General features: G+C 37.9%; 1 protein-coding gene across 1 annotated transcript in view; it reads left to right on the forward strand.

Annotated features, from left to right (window-relative positions):
- The first annotated feature begins 314 nt into the window (after positions 1-314).
- Positions 315-22,865, forward strand: part of kirrel3b (kirre like nephrin family adhesion molecule 3b) — a 74,372-nt gene continuing 51,821 nt past the window's right edge. The window contains exons 1-3 of the mRNA XM_055166686.1: positions 315-360; positions 8,124-8,273; positions 15,070-15,219. Of these exons, the coding sequence (XP_055022661.1) occupies positions 315-360; positions 8,124-8,273; positions 15,070-15,219 (346 nt within the window). The remainder of the gene's footprint in view (positions 361-8,123; positions 8,274-15,069; positions 15,220-22,865) is intronic.

The following is a 22,865-nucleotide window of genomic DNA, read 5'->3' on the forward strand; positions in this document are numbered from 1 at the left end:
CCACTTTTATCTCCAGGGCTAGTATTGTGTTAGCGTTGGACAAAAGGCTGTTAAATTGAACAGTGACCCAGCATGTTAATACAAGATTCCTACTTCAAACGCACGGTACCAGACTATGGCCCTCTTGACAATGCATCAAGCAAATAAGACACCTGAGTCTATTTCAGATGCTCATTAGTTTATAATGGACTTCAATATCAATATCAATCCTGCTAAAACCTCTTCTAGTGCCACTCAAGGCTCTTGCTCGGAACACGTGATTTCTTATTTTGCCAATTCTAAAGTGCAAAAATGGCAAAGCTGAGACAATAACAATGTCGGCCTTGAAGTCTGAGCGCAAATATTCAAACAACTATTCAGGTGAGAGAATACACTAAAAGAAAGACACATAGGATGAGTGTGGAAATGTGTACAAAAGGGCTTTTAATGATGAAGCAAAAAAACAGAAGGGTCCCATCCTTTTCAATCAGATCTAAACTCCCAAACTCCTCCTCTCGGCAGCCGCACTCATTTGCATCTCTTTCATGTCCAAGCTTCCCCATTATGCCAAAGTGAAAGCCAAAAAACTGGTCCATTTTGTGAAGCTTCATTTTTCACAGTTTTTTAATCAATACCAGCGAGGAGACAAGGGTTACGGCTGTGTTCGGGTGCATTTATGATAACTGCTTATGCTTTGAACTGCTGTTACCTTGGAAACCTGCCCACCAGAATGGGGGGTATAGAGCAGTAATTACAATCAGCGGTCAAGCTTGGGCATTTGTTTACATAACAAAGCTCATAACATACATTCTGAAAGTACATCCTGTTTTATTATAGGTTTTATACAAACTTCAACAAAATTGTAAGGATTTATTTTTACACTAACACAAAACTCAAATCAATATTTCTTTAAAATCAAACTTTTCACTCCAAGCCAAGGCATGATTTGACCACTTGACAATTCCAGGACTAACTAAGGGCTACTATAAGTCTTACAAAACTGCAATACTAGTTCTACACCAGGACTAACCCAAAGGAGTACAAAATGCGCATTAAAGCACTTCTAAATACAGTAAATATTTGAACTGCATCCATGCAACAGAAGAAGGACCTAACCCAACCCGTACCACGGTTTGAGAACCACTGCGTTTAAATCTTGTATGAAGTTTTATATTAAAACACTGACTACGATGACTTAGACTCCTGGTACACAACAGTCAATACACACCATTTAAGTTACTTCAATTTGTACAAGTTCCACAGCTTCAATTTGTCCATGACCTTTGAACTTTGCCATTACAGTGACAAAAAAAGACAGCAACGACACCGCCCCGAGAGATTTCATAAACTGTTTGTCGCCTTTAATGCTCCATTTTTCTGTGTCCGTGAAATCTTGTGTCTCGTGGCTATGTAGTGGATGATAAAGCACGTGCCCGCCAGGCCTTCCCGCTGTTGCCATTTGTAATTTTTTAGAAGTCATCATCTGAGGCCATCCATCTTGATTGTGCTCTGCCGACTGTCATGCTCCACTAATGCACAGTGTGAGGCAGGGCATGAATACGGCTTCCGGCGCCCGTCACGTTTATCTGCACTGCTCTGTGAATTAGCATTAGCACGCTCACATTTGACTCACAACGACAGGCATTACAGCACCCCCATGCAAAGGATTGGGCCATTTTAAGTGGATAGACTGTGAGTTTGATGAGAAAGGTGCATCATTTTGAAAGCTCTTATAAAAAATAGGGAAGAAATAGTTGCCAATGATCAAACTCAAAACAACAACTTTTTAAAGATTTATATTTGGGACATAATGGTCACTTGTGCGGAGGTTTTATTGGAAGAGTCTATTTGAATTAGATATATGAGTTTTGTTTATATTGAAATAAGCATGTGCCAATGTACAAGTCTTTTATTGTTTATGATCTTAAACAGTATCCACACAGCACTGCACAAAGAAGCAGTTGGAATTTTAATAACATTCAAAAATGAAAATGTTTCTGTAGGTCATCCATTGCTTACTGGGAAAGTCTCAGACATGGGTGAGTCCTTGTCATTTCTAATGGCATTCTTTTCTTTGATGGAAAGTATTGGACTTTCTCTTGTTTGAAGCTGACCTTCGGCAAGAAGTTTGAACAATGCCAAGTAAACTTGTGTCATCTGAAAGTTTCTTGTCAGTCGACTGTCTGTCTTAACTGAGATGAGCATGAGATATGTGCTTGTTAACGCTTGATGTTTTTGCCAACACTGTCACAGTCTATAAAAAGTGCTATATGTGGCGATTGTTTACAGCTTATGTAACTTAAACCAAGAGTCTATTGCACAAGAAATATTCACAGGTTTAATTTGTCAGGTTTCAAATAGAAAATATGTAAATGTACATATATTTGTATTTGTATCATTTGTTCAAATAAAACAAAATACAGTATAGCAGAGGTGGGACCAAGTCTTTGTTTTGCAAGTCTCAAGTAAATCTCAAGTCTTTGACCTCAAGTCCGAGTCAAGTTCCAAGTCAAATACAGGCAAGTCCAAGTCGAGTCTCGAGTCACTGGCTTATAAATCGAAGTCAAATCCAAGTCGTCTGCTTTGAACTTCAAGTAATTTCAACTCTTTAAATCAAAGTACCAAATATAGCTTAGACTTTTGCAATTTATTTGACTTTTAAGATAAATTGTACTTTTTTTCCTTTTTAAATGTCTGGACAAGTTCTTAGTGTGAATTATTATGGTCAGAATATATTTATTTCAAGTGTCAAGTCAAGTCAAGTCCCAAGTCACTGACCTTCAAGTCCAAGCTGAGTCCTAAAAATAGTGACTCAGGTCTGACTCGAGTCCAAGTCACGACCTGCAAGTCCCACCTCTGCAGTATAGCATGTCAGTTTAACAATAGTAATACAAAATAGAACAACCTTTGTTAACCACATTTTCTGCCAGCCAAATTAGCATTAAACCCAATTCCAGCACACAACATAATAAAATTCTTCACTTACCGTATAGCATGATAGCTACTGGCAGTAAATTGCTGAAATCTCAGAAGCTGTTTGATTCATTCCACACAGTTGACTAACATATACTTTAAAACATATGACTTTTGTACTACCAAATAGCAGGTCTGGAATTCTGAGGACAGGGGGTAATAGTTTTCATAACGACCCTGTGCTAAGCTATGTGTGGTGTGGTCACATGGATGCATATTATTTCTGTTGGAGTGGGCTGGCTCCGTGTGTGATGGTAATTTCCAGGCCTGATTGGAGAAGAGTGCTGAAATTGGGGACAGTTAGCAGTGAGGGGAAAATAGTGACAAGTGTGTGGAAATGCAGCCGCTGTCCAATAGTAAACAAATTATGTGAAGTGAAATGACAACATTAGGTATCGCCGAGTCCTGCCCCACATCAGGAATATGGCAGTTTGGGCACACATTGTTATTGATATGTATGGCATTTGAGGTGAGATTCTACTAGTGAATAAGCCAACATTTTAACCAATCAATTTAATTATTGCAAAATGAGGAACATTTTGAATGCAAGTCAATGTGAAAGCTTAGGACCCATATTACACTATTTTTGGATCTTTGTTATAATGTTGTGGAGTTGTGTTTTGTTTTATTCACACAAACTCTGCACATTTAGGCAGATTTATTCTCTCATACAAAAAGTTCCACCTTGTGATGTCATGTAGTAAAACAGGAAGTGTGCCACTGTGTTTTAAAACTCCTTCACTAAAATCTTTTGGGTCAGTTCAGCCCTGGAAGTGCCAAGCTCCATTAAACAAAAGGTAAAAGGTAAATGAAACCTGCCACTACATAATGTCACAAGGTGGAACAGAGAATTTTGAGTTTTGGAGATGTAGACAAACTAGTAATAAAAGATCATTCAAACTTGTGAATGAAACAAAAAAACAACTCCAGGTATGTTTCTGATGATACAACAACATTCTAACATGGCTTCAAGCTCCAAGAATCCATTTTCTGTAATATAGGACTTTTAATTGCCAATAAAGCTTGTAATCAAACTTCAAAAACTTTGTTGCTTGTCAGATGTGCCAAGCGTTCATATACGTGTAGAAAACAACATAAAAATGTAAACAAAAGAGCCATGGATCAGCCTAATTAACTGCCTGGTTAAACATTAGGTTAATAGAAAATTCTTTGAGGTGTGACAACACAATCCTGAGCTTTATACACCATGTTCCGAATTTCAAATAGAAACAACTTTTATTTTTCACTTGTTGACTCACAAATCAATCAGCTAGATTGTGTTTTACCTAGAATGAAAATACTTACAGGACCCATATTATGTGATTTTCTGATCCATGTTATAATGTTGTTTCCTCATCACAAACATAGCTGGAGTTGTGTTTTGTTTCATTCACACACGTTTAACCGTGTTTTTAAATTCTACACATCTTCAATAGAATCCTGGATGATTTCAGCCCTGGAATTGCCAATCCCATAAAAGTAAAAGATAGTTATTAACATGAAAACCTTCACTACATGACATCACAAGGTAGATCAGAGCATTTTGAGCGTGTGTGAATGAAACAAAACACAATTGCAGGTATGTTTTTGAGGAGGTAACAACATTTTAACATGGATTCAATCTCACAAGACTAAAATTTGTGTAATATGGGACCTTTAATATTTTGTACTCTCTTTTTTTGTTTTGTTTTTTTTGTTTGTTTTTTGTACACTGATTGACTGTAAATATAAGGTTTCAGCAGGTACCCTCTTGCCTTGGCTAATCCTTCTTCAGCCAAACAAACATAAGCCAACTTCATGATCTAAAATGGTAGCACTTGGTGTACTCTGTTACCAAAGTGCTGCATTCACTGGCTCTTGTAATTCCCATTGAGGTTTGAACTTGGCCGATTTGACAGAGATTTATTCAGTGTAAAGGATGAATGACTGTACCCACCTTGATGTAAGCTGCACTGGACTCAAACGCATCACTATTCCCTGGCACCTGCACGCCTGTGACTACACACTCAGTCAGGCTTTAAATTGAATGAAGGAGGTCACTATTTAACAGCCCCAGTGACAAGTGAAGTCTGCTACCTGTGAAAGTTTGAGTTTTATTTACCGATCTAGAATTAATGTGAAGCAGTTACAGACCAGTGTAGCTTTTGTGCCAACCTCAAACCTGGGCAAATAAAGTTATCTTATCTTATCTCGATGTGATTGATTTACACGAAACACCTAACCAAAGTCAATGTGGTAGAGCAGACACAAATGGTCTCACTTACTATTGGTCAGCCTCCAGTATGAAGTAAATTACAGTATTGCAATGCACAGTTCAAGAACAGCAAGAGAATAGAAATAGGCACTCAAAAACATCAAGATGAATATAAATGAGAAAATATGCTGAAATTCAATTTTAATTAATTGTAATGGGCAACAGTGGATCAGTCGGTAGAGTGTTCAACTGATCCAAAGTTTGGCAGTTCGAATACCACTCTCAACATAAGCATCATTGGTAGAGCTTGTGATGAATGCTGTCGTGTCCTTGGGCAAGATACTTAACCCACTTCACCCCTAGAGTCTGCGTACACTGGTGTATTAATGAGTATGTGAATGGGTGGGTGGTTCCTTGATGTAAAGCGCTTTGAGTGCCTTAAAGGTGGAAAGGTGCTATATAAAAACGTGACCATTTAATTTTGATCTGGTTTCAAGAAAATTGTGACTATAACTTTCTGGCATAGCGCCTGCCTCTGTTTCCCGACAGGGCTGTGGTTTTCTGCCTAACATGACCACATATCATAGGCAGGAGCATGCACACATGTTGCCAGAAGACAAAGTGCACCAGAATTGCCCAATTACATTAAGTTTGATGGTATCAGTTTTGACTGAGCTACACGATTCTCAGTGTTTTACCAAAACAAGACATGTGTTCAGGAGCTGTCTGTTTGTCCGATAGCACACCCCATCTGAATTATGGCCCCACAGCCCAGCACAGTCCAGATAAGCCCTGCATGTTCAGAGTCAAGGCTGAACAAAGGTGTCTGCTGTGAAGGGCAACATACAGTCTGTACTATAGTGATTAATGTCTGAAGCACGCCACATCACTCATAGCAACCATGCACTTCTGAAAGCATGATTAACCAGCCAAGAGCTACTGCATGATAAAAAAAAAACACACTGCTATTTCACAATTTAAATGTTTATTTATTTATGTATGTATATTCAAATCAACCACTCCCTGACATTGTGCATTTCTAAAGCTGTCACATGAATCAATATGAAACGACTGCTCCCATATTTAACAAGCAATATATTACACAGTTCGATCTTAGGCTGAAAATGTACAAAGGGATTCTGATGGCATTTCCAACTTAATTCAGATTAGTTGCTAAGATGACGATAATTTGTGAGTGGGGTTTGAATTTATATAGCAGATTAATAGGTCCCCATGTCTATATTAGCATACAGTAAGTCATTTTTCTGTCATCTTCTTTTCTTTACAGTTTATATGCGTACAGTAAGAATCCAGTATGAAAAATAACATGTCACAGACAGTAAATCATAGGCATGGCATACATGCCAACAACAAATATATATGGATGTATAGTATTGGTAAATGGTGTAAACTAAAGTTTAAGGTTATTAGGCCTGTCCTTTATATCTATATCATTGATTGATCGATTGATTTGTTTTTATTTCTAGTTTGTGCCAAGAGAGAAACAATAATCATATACATTCCATACACACTGTGAACAACAGAAAAGCACATTTCTCGAAAAGGAGTGGGAAGAAGAAAAACTTATTTGAACCCACCCTGTTCATGACATAGTTTCAAAAATGATGTGGTTACTTCTGTACATTGATCACAGAACTTAACAAATATTTACATATAGTGATGTGAATTACATATTGTGCATACAAAATATAATTTATCATTTTAATTATAGCATCATCTTGAAACCATTTCATAAACAGCAACAGGAAACAAAGATGATAATAACAGTACGGCAAAGTATAACAAAGTACTACATTAACATTTAAACTTAATATACAAAGGTTAGGTCTTGCACTCACAATATTTTTCACTAACAAAAAGACTGATGTTTAATTAAAATGTGTATTTGAAAAAAAAAAAAAAAAAAGCTAAAAGTCTTGCTCTTAAAACATAACATGGACTCTCTGAAATGCTTTCCTGCTCTCCAAGGCCACATCGCTGCAAAACAGTTTGTTCTCTAATAATTTGCCTGTGGTCAAAACAAAGGTTACGAATGGCATCACCAAAATGATGAGTATAATTTTATCTGAAAACAAGACCCAATTAGTGGCGTGTGCACATTCAACAGCACATCTGAATCTGCAGCACCGCAGCTGTGTGCTAGGTGTTAGCTGATAGGCAGTCTGCCAGAGCACTTCACTATTAACTACACATCAGCCTAATGCAAAAGCCTACCTTCCCCTCTCTATCTCCACTGTACACCAAATAACACAAGCACTAATGGAGTTTTTCTGCTTGAACACCCGCTATAGCACAGAGCCACTAATAGCAGTCGCCCAGTCAGAATACAAGGGTGCGAGGGGAGCTAATGTATGTCACTGGAGGGTGTTGGCAGACGATCTCCTGCTCAGTGCTGTGGTGCATGAGTTTGGCGCATCTCCACGGTTACTTTCATAAATGAAGCTAGCTGAGGGCTGATGTCTGTCTATGAGCGACACAGCTTCACTTTCACCTCACATGAATGTACTGTAGTGTCTCAAATACAAAAAAACTGTACATGTCTCATTTGAATGGTGCCCTTTGGCTGCTGCCTTTAACGTGTGCCTGACAAGAGTTTGACTGAAATTGGTGAGAATGGGGTACGGTTCTCTGTTATTCCACATTATAAAGGTGCTAAAAGGGGTGTGCATGCATTCATAAACTATAGGTAGTACTGTTTTTGGCTTTCCTCTTTTTTGAATTTCCTAAATATGGCTTCTGTGCAGTAATATGCCCAATAACAACACTGGACATTTCAATGTAACTCCTTGTCTTTAGTAACCACCATTGATACAATGAATTGATTTTCAATCCAAAGTATATCATATTACATCTTTCTTTTCTTTGAGGAATGATCATAGATGTTACAGCATTCCCTTCCTCTCTTTGATTTCCTTTCTCCATAAAAGCTGACTTATTGTTTATTGTGTTTTTTCAGGTATAACGGCCATGTTCTCGCAGCAGCCCCAGGACCTGGTGGTGGTAGCTGGTCAGCCTGTCACATTGCCCTGCACTATCCCGGGATACCAAGGAGTGGTGCTGTGGATCAAAGATGGTCTGGCCTTGGGAGTGGGCCGAGACCTCTCAGGTATGACTTCACCTCCACAAAACAAACTCTCTGGTGTCATTTTCACTTGGATCTTATTTATTATTGAACTGTTCAGCTCTGCAAAATATGAAGAACAGCTGTGTAGCCCCTCAGATCATCCATGTAGGATCCAATGGGGACAAATAAGTAGTTGTCTTAGTTATGATGTAGTTAGCTCCTCACTTTAGGCAAATATAAAACAGTGTCCACTGGCAATTTGGGCAGAACAGGAGAATCTGCTTTGGATGAGTTTCAAAACATCATCACTGTAAAACAGGGGTCTCCAACCTGTAGCTCGGGAGCTACCAGTAGCTGTCCACTTCCTTCCAAGCAGCTCACTAAGGGATTTTTGAATTATATGTGTTGAGCAGAATAACTAAGATCCTATGAATCAAATGCTTATTATCATTGTGCATTGATACATAGATAATGGTTTATGCTTTATAGGCATCAGTCTTCATCTAAGGCTCACCGTGGCTGTTATATTTACTCCAACCTCTAAAATGAGTAACTCTCAGGCATTTTTGTTTTATAAAGGTAGTTCAACAACGGAAAAACGTTGGATACCTCTGCTCTAAAAACTTTTGTCCAGTTGATGGGATAGAATTTTTCTTTTGCTATATATATAAAACGTTGTTAATTGAATCTATAGTGGCTTTTAAACATGAATCACAAAACATATTGCTGTATTATAGCAAGGCTCAGCAAATGTTTTATAACAGTAAATGTTAGCTGCCCTGAAAAGGAGCATAGGATTCTAATCAGCACTTTACTTTTATGTGCCAATAAAACAAAGCCCCATCATTTGGACGCTGAGCAGGGCAGGGCCTGGTTAGTCTTGGATGGGAGACTGCCAGGAATACCAGGTGCCACTGAGGGGCAGCAGAGGCTCTAGTGGAAACTGTGAAGTCCTTGAGCAAGACACTTCATGTAGTTTGCCTAGTATGAATGTGGTAAGTGAGTGGGTGGTGGGGCCAGCTATGGTTACAGTAGTAGCTTACCCCCACTGAGCATAGAGTGAATGAATAATGCAGTGTAAAGCAATTTAGGAAAGCCACTATATAAATCCAGTGCATTAATATTAATGCCTTCCAGACGCTCAACATAAAAATCTGTATAATGTAAAAGTTGGCAATATTATGAAAACAGGTTTGGTATTGCCATATCGCAATAATACCAATATTTCCATCCTGTTTATCCATAACACCATTGTGTCTGCCAGTTAGCACTTTAACAGCCAGATGAGAGACGTGTCATGCTGCTAATCCAGGAACTGCTATAAAAACATGAATAATAACATCATAGCAGTCCACCTGAGTAAACAGAATGAGGAGCTTGTGTCCCAATATTTGTGTGTAAAACCCACTGAGTGGCATAATTCATGTTTGGCAAAGAAACACTGAATAAAATGTAGAATCAATAGCAGAGCTGGCCTTTCCGTGGTGCTTCAGGCAGCTCAATTGCTTTGTGAAGAGCTGGAGTCCTCTAATTACACTGCACCTCATGTATAATTGCCTTAATTGTTTAATTTGGAGTAAAAGTGACTACTACACTGTTATTTAGCTGCCTGTTGTTGCACCAGTCAAGGCCTTATGTTTATTCATGATCTTGATGAGTTCCAATAACACAAAATTGCTTGTATAAATAAACCTTTTGAAGTGTTCTCTGTGTGAAACAATATACATTTAAAGCAATGCATACCAATGTCTATATACGGAAATACCAAATATATTTTTTTGGCATCCACAAAACGAATATATTTTGCATTTAAAAATATGAAATCTGATCTTACTAATTGACAATAATCAAAATGCAAATCCGACTAAAACTATTTGTTCTGCAGTGTTTCTGACGACCCCTGTACACCCACCTCCAGGCTGATTCACCTCTCTATTCTCAACAGTCAACCCACTTCCTCAAAATAGATGAGAACAAAATAATAATAATATTTTTTTTTTTTTTTTTTTGCATTATTGATACACTTTTGAGGTTGCATGTGGCCTGGAGCAGTGTTGAGACCTTGGAGGCAGAATGAACACTATTTTTGTCTAAATTGGTAATTAATAAAAGTGTGTATTGTTTACATTTATATATACTGAAAGCTATATTTATTTGTTTTTCATAACACAAAATAAAAGCGAGTTAAAATCGTGACTGATCAATGTGAGAAAAAAAAACGTTATATTTTTTAGTTAGTGTTTAGTTACACTTACCACTTGGCATAAATGTTTGGGCTCATCTTTTCTTTAACCACTTTTGTTTGGAAATTTAAATACACTTTTTAAGTAATGTTTCCATCTTGCACTTATCCATGTCATAATTTATCTGTAATCATAATCTTACTCTTAGGTGTAATGGTGATATTTATTTGTATTCCTTTTATTGTTGCATGTGTCTAAACAAGGTCTATTTTTAACCACATAGCTAAATTAAAATCCATTGTGCACTGTCATCTTAAAGCAGTGACTTGTAAAACACAGAGAATCTTCTGATCTCAAGTGATTGCATTTGTATTCCAAGAGAAATGGAGGGTTTGGTGCCCCTTGACCTTTAGACAATTCTCCAGGAGGCCTTTGCTGTTGCTGATATGGTGTGTAATTAAAGGCGTGAGGTGGACAGAGCCAGTAAAGCCATCCCATTCCCCGCACAGGTCCTTATCAGAGCCAGGGGAGCGGCCGGGGCCTAGTAAACAATGGTCCACAAGTCCTCACCAAGTCTCTCTGCACGCTTAAGATTGGGAGAGATAGAACAGGCAGAGTTAAAGAGCAAAGAACTGTTTTATTTTGGGTCAGCGGAGCACAAATGTGGAATCTTATTTGAACTTCTGCTTTTACCAACTAAAGCAGTACACTGAGGTTTAAACCATAAAGTCTATGGTATAGGCTATAAAGAATGCACAGGGAACACTTTCAGACACAGTTCATGCTTATGGAGCAAAATCACAACTATGCATATCCTACAAAATGTACAAGAAATGTCAACATCAAACATCTTCCTGAACAAAAACCTGGTCCAAAAAGTAAACTACAGAAGTTATATAAGGAGATGTCAAGATGTGTTGCAGAAATTCCATAAATACGGACAGGAACTATGCACTCTAGCAGTGAGACAGATGACACTTTCCAAATGAAGCGCTCCACAGCTGTCCTTTTTATCACAGCCTACATAATCAAGGCCTGCATATGGCAGTAAACGCAGTGATGGTACATCCAGCACAAGATGTACACAATGAAAAGGAAAGTGCTGTATACATAAAAAGTGTGACGAATCAAATGTTGCTCAGAGCCTTTCAATAATATAGGTCTGCTCCACTATTCAGAGAAATAAGCTGCGTGTGCAGCGGCACTGCGCTGAGACCTCTTCCCATTCAACCCACAGTGATTAAACCCAGAGAACTCTTTCACCATTCAGAGCAAGAAATCACAACACAAAAGCTCATGATTTCTATCTGTCCCTCAATTCCTATTCATTTCCTTTTGTGCTGCATTTTGCCTCTAATTAAAGAAAAGCAAAGTATGCCCACAATGCCAGAGAACATACCAATCAATTCCATGAATATGCATGGTGTGTATACCTGTTCTATGAACAGAAAGACACAACAGCAACTTGAGAATTCATAACATACTCAGACATACTGAAACATATTGTACCTCAGAGCCCACTTTTCTTAGTCTGATAAATTAATGTCAGTGTCAAGTTATTTGTTAATTATGTGCTTAACATGTTTTACATTGTGTTTAGTTCTCTGTCTTTCTTATTCGTGACATTATAGCTCTGTGTGCTTTACCACAGTGTTCCAGCAGTGACTTGATGTAGATTCACTTTTGTAACTTACTGTATATATCTAACCTCATTGGAGGATTGTGGATCCTGCTCACCTTTGGTAACCCCGATGTCTACAGAGTGTGAAACATATTCTGGGTGAAGGCTATAAATCACAGGGCAGGCAATAAGTGTCTGTATGCCTCCATACACACGCACACATACACACCCACGCACATACACAGACATGCAGGCACACACACGCGTGCGTGTGCGCGCACACACACACAGGCACACGCACGTCCGCGTACAGCATTGATCCAGCCTGAAGACAAATCCATTCTCCTCTGATGGATTCATTACTCCTTAATGGGCCTATTTTACATTGTTTGCTTTGAGTAACACATTGTGTCTTTGGAATGCGCTGATGTCTAAGATCAATGGGCCTTTATGGGAGCACATCACATGACGCTTGGTGATCCGTCTTCATGTCTGACAGTTCAAATTCGGTCATATTGACAAAACGCATGCTCGGAACTGTTATAAGATGGCATAAACACATTATGATGTTTATATAGTTGGGAAATGAGTTTATAAATCCCTATCATTTACTATCAGCTCCAAATGCAAATGACTTTTCCTTTCGCATCCAACAATTGCTCAGAGATGAAACTGGAACAGCGCCATTTCCTCACACAGCAAAATTATTCTTAGTTTGCCGGAGGCAGATGAGGTAATTGGCCACATCATCTGTTTGTGTTACAGAATTTACATGGTTTATGTGCTGCTGCAATTAGGAGAAGCAAAACAAAAGCTTATTAAAAAGTCTATTGCGTTAGCAGTGCTATACACAAACCACTTGGTAAAACTGTTGAAACTGGAGTCAAACCAAGGTCACCTTTTATCCACCCCAAAGTGCCATCATCATTGCCCCATAATAGGCTATGGCAATATTGCTCTGGATCTCATCAATGCACATAAAATTGAACCAAAATGGCTTCAGGAGTAACCTTGAATGACATCCTTTTTTAAGGCCTTATTTCAAATAGCAGGGACCCTTTTAGTCAATGGTTATCAGTGTTATTAATGAAAGCTTTTAGTTGCATTATCGTTTCATTCCTGTATTGCTCCTCAAAAGCCACTCAGGATATTTTTTTCCCACAATAACGCACATATAGTATTTCACTGCCATTGTTGAAGCTCAATAATTTGCTTCTGACATGATGTTGTGCAGTTCTTTACCGCTTACAGTAAAGCCTTTATTTTTAAACCTATTTGTGGATGAAATGGGAAGAGTGGCTTGGGCAAATATAATTCACTTCAGACACACATATAATGGGGTAAAGTGCATAAGACCCCTTATAAAAAACATGAGTAATTGGACCGGAGGAAAACGCCTAAGCCGGAGAGGAATCCAAGGATGCTGAGGCTTTAGTAACTCGATTCCTTTGTGTATGTAAGGAATATTTCCATTGTATTGAAGCTTCTCAATGGAAATCTCTAGTGTTTGTAAATCTATGCCATATGCATCATATGCATATTTTATTCACCAGCCAGTATTGTCCAATGAAGCAGTCCTGCCTAATGTTTGCAAATTAGTCCCTTTTTGATGGTGGCTGTTGCTCATTTGGTGGAAACAACAACCTATTCTGCCATTGTGTCCATTCATGTATACCATGTATACATGTATACGTGTTATTAATGAAAGCTTTTAGTTGCATTATCGTTTCATTCCTGTATTGCTCCTCAAAAGCCACTCAGGATATTTTTTTCCCACAATAACGCACATATAGTATTTCACTGCCATTGTTGAAGCTCAATAATTTGCATAATTATACATTTACCATGTATACATGAATGAGTTCTGTGGTTGATAGTGACAGTACCCATGTTAATTTTTAATTATTATTATTTTTATTTTTATTGTAAAATAATACTCATATTTCAAATCATTCAAATGCTGTGTTTAATATTTATACGGTGTTCATTTTTATTCTATTCATGAGTTGGTTAGTAATATAAAGAGCTGTTCTTTAAATCTAAGCAATCTTCCAGTCCGAGATGCTACCCATAAAACTGCCAGTCAACTCATTCCTCTTCATAGTTATGTGCCCCAGTGGAGGAAAGCAGTGCAAAACACATTCTCATTGCATATTTCAATAATAGTTGTGGGGATATCTTTAAAACCATCTTGCTGGAGTTGTGTAAAATGCCCAGGTCTGTTGGCCCTTGCTCTGCTTTCTTGTGTTATTAAAACATAAATCATTTGACAGAGAAATGGTGAAGCACTTTGAAACATGCCTGTGTGTATTTTTGGCTCTGTAGAAGACAGCATCAATCTACACACTGTATTCAATTCATAAGCAAATCCAGGACATATGTAAAAAAATCACATGGGATTTCAGGTTTGTATTGACTTGGCAGCAATATCCACACTGCATATGGACTTAAGCAGAGCAACTTCATAATATTTTGGGGCAATTTTAGAACAATTTCACATATAACACACTCAAACCATAACTATCTAAATATTTTTGGCGTTTTATTTAGTCTCATTCTACTTTCCAGAGCCTGCTGCATTGGTCATTCTCAGTAGCTCTGTCCTCGGCCAATCAGAACTATTTTTATAGCCAAAAAATATAAACCACCTCATTCATCTTATTAACATATGCATTTTTTGGTGTGTTTGTATGATGCATTTATTATTATTATTAACATTTATTAACACATTTTCTTTTCATATATGGGGGAGAGCAGATACATCTGACTGAAATAAGGGAAAAGATCAGGAAGAAAGAAGGCAACAGCATCAAGGATATCCAAATAAATAAAATAATGTAAAGCACATCCAAAGAGAGCTTAAGTGCTCCTCGTGCACCCCAAAGCTTATCCTCAACCCAACAATATTCTACACCTTATATTGTCTTTTTTACCATTTTACTTGACCTAATCACATGTCCACATATGAACTGGACTTAAATAAATACATTGACATGAACTGTTGTGTTGATTGTTGTGTTGATGTTGATTACAGGCTATCCTCGCTACACAGTGATTGGGGACCGCGGCTCAGGAGAGCACCATCTCCGCATACAGCACGTAGAGTTAATGGATGATGCTGTGTTTGAATGTCAAGCTGTCCAAGCTGCAATGAGGTCTCGCCCAGCCCGCCTTACTGTACTAGGTAAGACGCATGTAGTATTATTATTATTATTATTATTATTATTATTATTCACATTATTACATACAATACAATTGTATTCTGTAGTCGAGGATTTAAGGTCCATAGTTATTAGTGGTATGGTTTAGTGCTATGGTTTGAAACTAAAGCTGTACTATGTAATAGGCATGTAACGATATCCAAATTTCATGGTACAATATTATAATGATATGCATCTCATGGTACGATATTTATTCCAATATTTTGAAGAGGCTAATTGTAGATGGGACACTTTTTTGCATTTAAAATACCTTGACAAGATTTTGGTGTGAATTATTTACACCATAATCCCAAGAATTCAAGTAACTCTTGAATATTTCTTTATGTTTTCTGCACTGAAATGAATCATGGGATATGTAGTTCCCTATGTTTATAAGCTGCTGCTACTATAAAACCATGCATTTAAGCTAAGAAACTAGTGATTTAATATATTTTAACAGCCCATGATATTATTGTGAGACTTTTGACGATACGGTATCACGTTACATCCCTACTATGTAACTTTTGTAGAGGGTACCCCATGTGGTTGACTCCATGGAGATGTTATTGTTTTGCCTAGAATGTTGTTCAATATGGCAATAACCTATTTATGTTGTTTTTATATATACGAGTAAGTGATGTCATCAGGCCAAGTTACAGGTATTACAAGGTATTTTTGAGCAATAGAAACACCCGTATTGAAATGCAAGAGAGCTGAGTTTAATGTTGTAATGTGGAATATTCCAGGCAAGTAGTGCTTTCACCCCCACCCAATCAGACAAGGTACGCAGCTCTCACCATAGGAAGATCTTTCCTCTATCTTATATGTCCATCTATGCTACTTGGGCTGGATGACAAAACTCTTCAGGGATCGTTTTCAAATGTTGGCCTTGGTTCTTTGGATAACTTGCAAGAAGGATACTGTAACTTCTAAAAACTGTCTCAGTTCTTTTCAATCATGAAAAGATTATCTTTGAAAAGCCTTGTGAGTCCGTGACAATGCAAAAAAGGACAAGGGGAGAAAAACTGTAGTAAGAAAGTTGTCTGCCACGCAATTTCCTCACCACGACCAGTGACTGATCCACCTTATTGATTGAGTCTAATGAAAAGTGAAAATAACGATTTGAGAAGGGAGAAGGCAGAGTAGAAAAAGAAGGAGAAGACAAACTGCCGCATAACATGTCTCAGCCTGCCAGACCCCCTTTACAAATGGACATGAGCAAATTATACACAGAGCAAAGAGGTCTGGTGCCATTACAATCCCTAAAGCTATCAAACTAGCTCTTAATGTTTGTCTCTCACCATCGCGCTGCTGTGTCACTGCCAGATCTGTTCAAATCGGCTTCAACTTTGACAAAACACAACTCCCCGTGAAACAAGATTGTGCTTTTGACACAAAATATATCCATTCTAAACCAAGCTTTAATTTTAAAAACTAAATTCAATGAATGTATGTACTATATGTAGATGCCAATGTGATTCAGTAAACCAAAAAATATACTTTTTTGCAATATAGAATCATAATTTCTAGAGTTCTTTTTAAAGACAATACAGTAAAGTGTATTTACCTTGTTGACATATTTCGGCTGCTAGCTACAAGCCATCTTCAGAACTGCCACCGGTGTTGGTGGTGACATATCGTATATCAGCTGTTGTTACTTCCTGTAGGTGTGGTCAGCCTGTTGGATCTGGCAGGTCACTAATACTGACCACACCTCCCGTCGCCTGGTGTTGTCTGGAAGAAGGTGTCCCAGGTGTGTGTGTGCCCATCCAGAGAGCCATGAAAAGACACAACATGAGCACTCCATACACAAAACAAAGATAAAATCCCACAAGAACAAAAATGCAACGCCACATACGAAATCCAGTGCAAATCATGCAATAAATCATACATACATACTGGCCAGGCATTCCACATTTGAAAAAAGGAACACCAAAAGGAATGCAAAAAGGAAACATCAGGGAGACTCACCAGAACACAAAAAGACAAAACAGAACAGGAAAACCTAAAATACACCATATCAGATCACTGTAAAAGAAATAACCACATTATAGATGGGACAGGGCTCTTGTCACTGGATCGAAAAACAACAAGTTCAAACACTGGATCAGGGAGGCCATTGAAATCAGGAAACGAGGCATGGACAGCATTAACCGTGATGATGGAGCGTTCCTCCTTTCACACACCTGGGACAGAGAACACCGGGTGACAAGAGGCATGGTCAGTGTGAGCGACCTGCCAGGACCATCAGGCTGACCACGCCTGAGGAAGTAACAAAAGCTGTCAGGAAGTCACAAACGCTGATATACGACACGTCACCACCAACACCGGTGATAATTCTGAAGATGGCTTGCAGCTAGCAGCCGAAACATGTCAACAAGGTAAATACACATTAATGTATTGTCTTTAAAAAGAACCCAAGAAGTTAAAGTACACAAGAAGACAAAATGAACATCTTTGGCTTAATATAGAATCATGTTTTTTAGCAGTGGTTTTCAAAAGCCTGATGTAAGCAAGGGAGACCATCTGCACCATCAGCCGCTCCAACCACGCACACCACTTTCAGACTAGGCAATGTGGGCGAAGTGTCTTGCCTAAGGACACAATGACAGAGCTTGGTCTGAGCTGGAATCAATCCTCTGACCTTCAGGTTGGGGGACTACTACTCTAACTACTGAGCCACTGTCGCCCAAAGAACACCCTTAACAATTAGTTATCAATTCTGACAGAACCAAAAATAATCAGTAAAGTAATCCATCAAGCCCACATTAAGTAAAACAAAACCTTTACTGCGTGGCCCTAGCAGTAATGAATGAATGCCTATTTGGTGCGTCAAGCAAAACAAAACAAAAAACTCGCAAATACCCATAGCAATTCCGCGTAGTACATAGCGATCGTTAAAGACCTAATCACTGCTAAGAAATTGGACTCCCTTATTACCCAGTATTTGCCTGTCGCGGGGCCTACAGTTTATCATGCCTCTCCATGAGCCTGAATTGGAAGTGTTTGTTTAATCCCCCGTTGTGTGCGCTGACTTCTGAATGCACCGTGAGGAAGAACTTCATGCAGATGCACACACACAATATACAGCAATGCAGGAAATATATGCAAGGTCTGTGTCACTGCAAACTCCAAGCTGTCAATTACTTGCCAGTGGTGACAGAGTGTGTCTATCAGCTCCGGCCCCTGCACACCTATGCGTAGCTCACACTTTTATAGGCACATCGTATCCTTTTTCTCAAGCAGACAGCAGAATAAATCTACAAAAAAGTCCTCCAGCAATCTTTCTCCATCAGCACAAGCTCCTCTGTACCACACAAACTTTTTTCTCTCTGCTCTTTGATCAGAATTAAAATGCAAAACAGGGTCCAATGAATTTACATGAAGTCTAAGGGTTCTGAAATTGCATAGAACATCAGATAATATTAAATCTACTCATGGTACAGTCGTGTGGAGATTTTGTGCTGGACCCAAACCTCCTTAATGTGTTTGGGAGGGCATCTGGCATAAATATATATATGGTTATATATATGAAACTGTTTGTGTGTTAGACTTTATTTGTGGCAGTTGAGTGATGTTATTTTTAAGTGTGTTATTGCAATTTGGATTCATGGCCAATGCGTTTTAATAAAAATAAGTTATTAAATAAATTGAATTAAAACTGTTAAAACACAAACTGCACGATAAATAAGTCAGTATGATGAGGTAAGCTGGTCTTTAATCTCAAATTCTGCCTGAGAGAATTATAATTGATTTTTGGAAAACAAAGTAAACGCAAAATATGAATAATTTATGTATTTTTCAACATCAAAATGCCCTGCAAACAAACTGATGGTGCACTTAACCCATTTGAACACCGGTGGAGCTCCTCCCAGCTCTCACTGGACCAAATCAGATCAGGTCTGTGTGAATTAGTCATGAAGCCGGAGAATGGAGGATTCGGGTCCAAAAACACCCCTGAGGCTAATTATATCCCTTACAGCAGGTTGGCTCTGCTCCAGACCTTTGCTCCATGTCTCGCTCAGGTCAGCCACTACCAGAACAAAGCGTCAACTACTACTGTTTGATTAATATCTTCAACTCAAATGGTATAAGGATAGTACTTTATAAAGGACACAATGTGCAAATTTTACTTTGAGCTCCAGTAACATTGTTCTTTGTCCAAAACATACCTGGAGTTGTGTTTAGCTTTGTTCACGCTTGTTTTATTTACCCTTTAAAGGTGCATTGTGTTACTTTTCTGGCAGAGGGTGGGTCAAATGCTTTTGTTCATGGAGATGTTATTGCCTTTTTTGGAATGTTTCACAGTATGGTGTTAAACCGTTCTATTTTCATGGAGACCAAACCAAAGTTAGTCAGATATGTGGAGAAGCCTGTTTTTCTAGGGATTTTTGAGCTATGAAACCACCTATAATTGAACAAATGTAAGGTAGAGCTGTTTAATGTCATACTGTGGAACATTCCAGGCGAAACCATAACATATCTATAGAAACAAGCAGGTGACGGTCCCCCAACCAAAAAATGACATAGTGCATCCCCTCTCCCTCTCTCTCTGAGCCTCAAAAATCACTCTAGTTTTTATTTTCCCCAGATTGTGATGTGAAAGGTAGAAATCCAGAGGTTTAATGCACTGCTTCTAAGTCCATAAATCATTGCCAAACTCGTTCTAAGCATTTGTGCAGTCAGATTGCATTCATTCAACTGCATGATTACATTTGCATGCTGGCATTGTTGATAAAATAGCATTTGTTTCCAAAGTAATTCTATTGAGAGTGAGTTTGTTTAAAGGCCAGTAACAATACAACAATGCGTATTATTTATCCTTTAATAAAGAATAAATACCTTTTACCTGAAAATACATTTTGACCTCCCATACATTTCAGTTTATTAAAGGCCCTATATTATACAGAATGGATTCTTGGAGCTTTTGAGCCATGTTAGATTGTTGTTACATCAGAAACATACCCAGAGTTATGTTTCATTTCATTCACACATGTTTGAGTAACCCTTTATGTAGTCTGTCTATATCTCCAAAACTCAAAATGCTCTGTTCCACCTTGTGATGTTGTGAAGTGGTAGTTTTCAATTTAACAGCTACCTTTTACATTTTACAGATTCCAGGGCTGAAATAATCCAAATGATTCTAGTGAAGATACATAAAGTTTAAGAACACAGAGGACAGTGTTGGGGAGTAACAGATTACATGTACCGGAGTTACGTAATCAGAGTACAAATTATGAGTAACTGTATTCAGTTACAGTTACAGTTTTAATGAATGGTAATTGGATTACAGTTACTTTGTTGAAATAAATGGATTACACGGTGGTATTTTCCTGTTTTCACATTTTGGGCTAAACCAGGTCTAAGCCAGGACTAAACCAGGACTAAACCAGGACTAGATCAGGACTAAAACCAGGTCTGAAACAGGACTAAAACAGGATTTAACAGGACTAAACCATGCTGCGTGGACCGTGTTTCCTCCTCTTATATATATATTTTTTTTTATTTGGTTAAGTAAAGATTGAGCTTTTTTATTGTCTTTTAGCCGACAAAATGTCTTATTTTAACATTTCCTTGTCTTTGCTACTCTACAGCAAATCAAGTATTCAGATTACATTACTCACCTTAAGTAATTTAATGGATTCCGTTACAAACTACATTTTGGGGTATGTAATCTGTAATCTGTAGGGGAATACATTTTAAAAGCAACTGTCCCAACACTGACAGAGGAACACTTCCTGTATTACCGCATGACATCACAAGGTGGAACAGTGTTTGAAGAGTGTTTCCAGTTGGAGAGATGTAGGTCTGTTAGGTATTTCTGATGAGGACATAACATTATACCATAGATCAGAAAATAGCTTAGTATAGGCCCTTATTTATTATTATTATTTTTTAATTTATGGCAGATGTCTGACCTCATTTTAAACTACTTCACTCAAGCAGACTTTGGAGTATTCTGGAGAACTACGTTTACACTTCAGGGCTTCAATATAAATATATATATTGCAGCCTATATAAAGCAGTAAGAATGTACCCGAATAATATATTTTATAAAGTGTTTAAGTAAGAGCACCTATAGCTAAGCCTACACACTAACTACATTATTATACTTTTTTCTCCTTCTTTGAAGACGGATATCTTTCATCATCGTAGATTTACCAAGAACCTCCAGTGCCCCTCTATATCTGATATAATGTGCAGTGGTTATAAGGAGGATAACTTCAAAGAGTGGATAGGCAGAAATGCTGTTCTTTTGACAAATATTATAGTGAAAATGTCATCGTGCACCACTTTTTATTTATTATTGTCCATTGTTAGTGTTTTAAAGCCAAAAGCACTCGCATACACAAAAAGCCCAAGGATCTTCTTTGTTAGTGTGAGTGTGACTGTTGAAGCTGAATCAGCCATTTCTGTGGAGAAGTCACTGGTTCATTATTCTTCAAGGATGTTGTCGTCCTCTGTTCAGAAATGGAGGTGAACTTAGATGGCACAAAGAAAAAAATATAACCAAAGAATTAAAAGTTTTCGTGTTCTGAGAAACAAGGCAGAGGTGTTTTCCACATTTGTTACAGTGCTGTGTAATGTAGTAATAGCCAAGTATTTTCAGTCCGCTCAACCATTCAGTGTTTTATGGTGGCTGACGCTGCTAGTATGAGGTACAATTACGTTTTTGTGGGCCTGTATAAGCTTTATCAGACAACATAATAAGTGTGAAATGGGGGTGAAAAGTAGGGAGAGACATTCAACACATTTTGGGGGCTCAAAATGTATTTCACAATGAGGATGCAGAAAGCTCAGCACAATTATGTAGATTATTATGTCCTTGAACAAAATCAAACCTTTTTTTTTTTTTTTTCATTTGTGGTCATGGATGTAGCATATCCGAGTGACTACAGATCTGTGGTGGGGCAGGTAATTGCCAAACTCATTTTGCCACAACCAGGAAGTGTCATTGTGCACATGTTGAACATTGTAGTGCTTCAGTGACAGGAAGTTGTGAAATGAAAAGCACATTTATGTTATCAGGTTCTTTTTTTTCAGACCAAGAGTTTGTTTTCCTACCTGACAGTTTTGACTGCTCACTAGGGCTCTTCTTCAGAGTCACACGTCATAGCAACATCACATGACCACTCTGAGGAAGACCAGTAGTGAGTAAACTCTTGGTCTGAAAAAAGAACCTAATAACATCAATTATCAGAAAACCAAATGAACCTCCTTGGATGAAAGCACATTTTTTAATATTGCAAGTGACAGGTTAGACCAGTCATTGCACTGAAACACAGTTAAAATCATTATATTTAAGGTTTTACTACAAATTTTAAATTTTTTTTTAGGTTTCAAATGTTCCTGGTTGCAAATCCTGACATCACACTATTTACCTTAACCCTTATAAACACAAGGTCAGTACTCCTCTAATGTACACATATATTCTGATTTGACAAATAAAAATATAAGAAAACATCATTGTTTTGTTGAGATATTGTTTAAAGTATCAGAAAAATGCATTTGTTGGGAATAAATTGTGCCAAAGTTTTGGGTAGAAGTCTCCCTAGTGTGATGTCATCATTATGTAACTCTAAAATAGAACGCTCTACTTTCTGTCATTTTCAACATATTTTTCATCTTC

The sequence above is a fragment of the Boleophthalmus pectinirostris genome, unplaced genomic scaffold (genome assembly GCF_026225935.1).
Source record: "Boleophthalmus pectinirostris isolate CB_2022bp ecotype Guang Dong unplaced genomic scaffold, ASM2622593v1 HiC_scaffold_9, whole genome shotgun sequence".
NCBI classification, from domain to species: domain Eukaryota; kingdom Metazoa; phylum Chordata; class Actinopteri; order Gobiiformes; family Gobiidae; genus Boleophthalmus; species Boleophthalmus pectinirostris.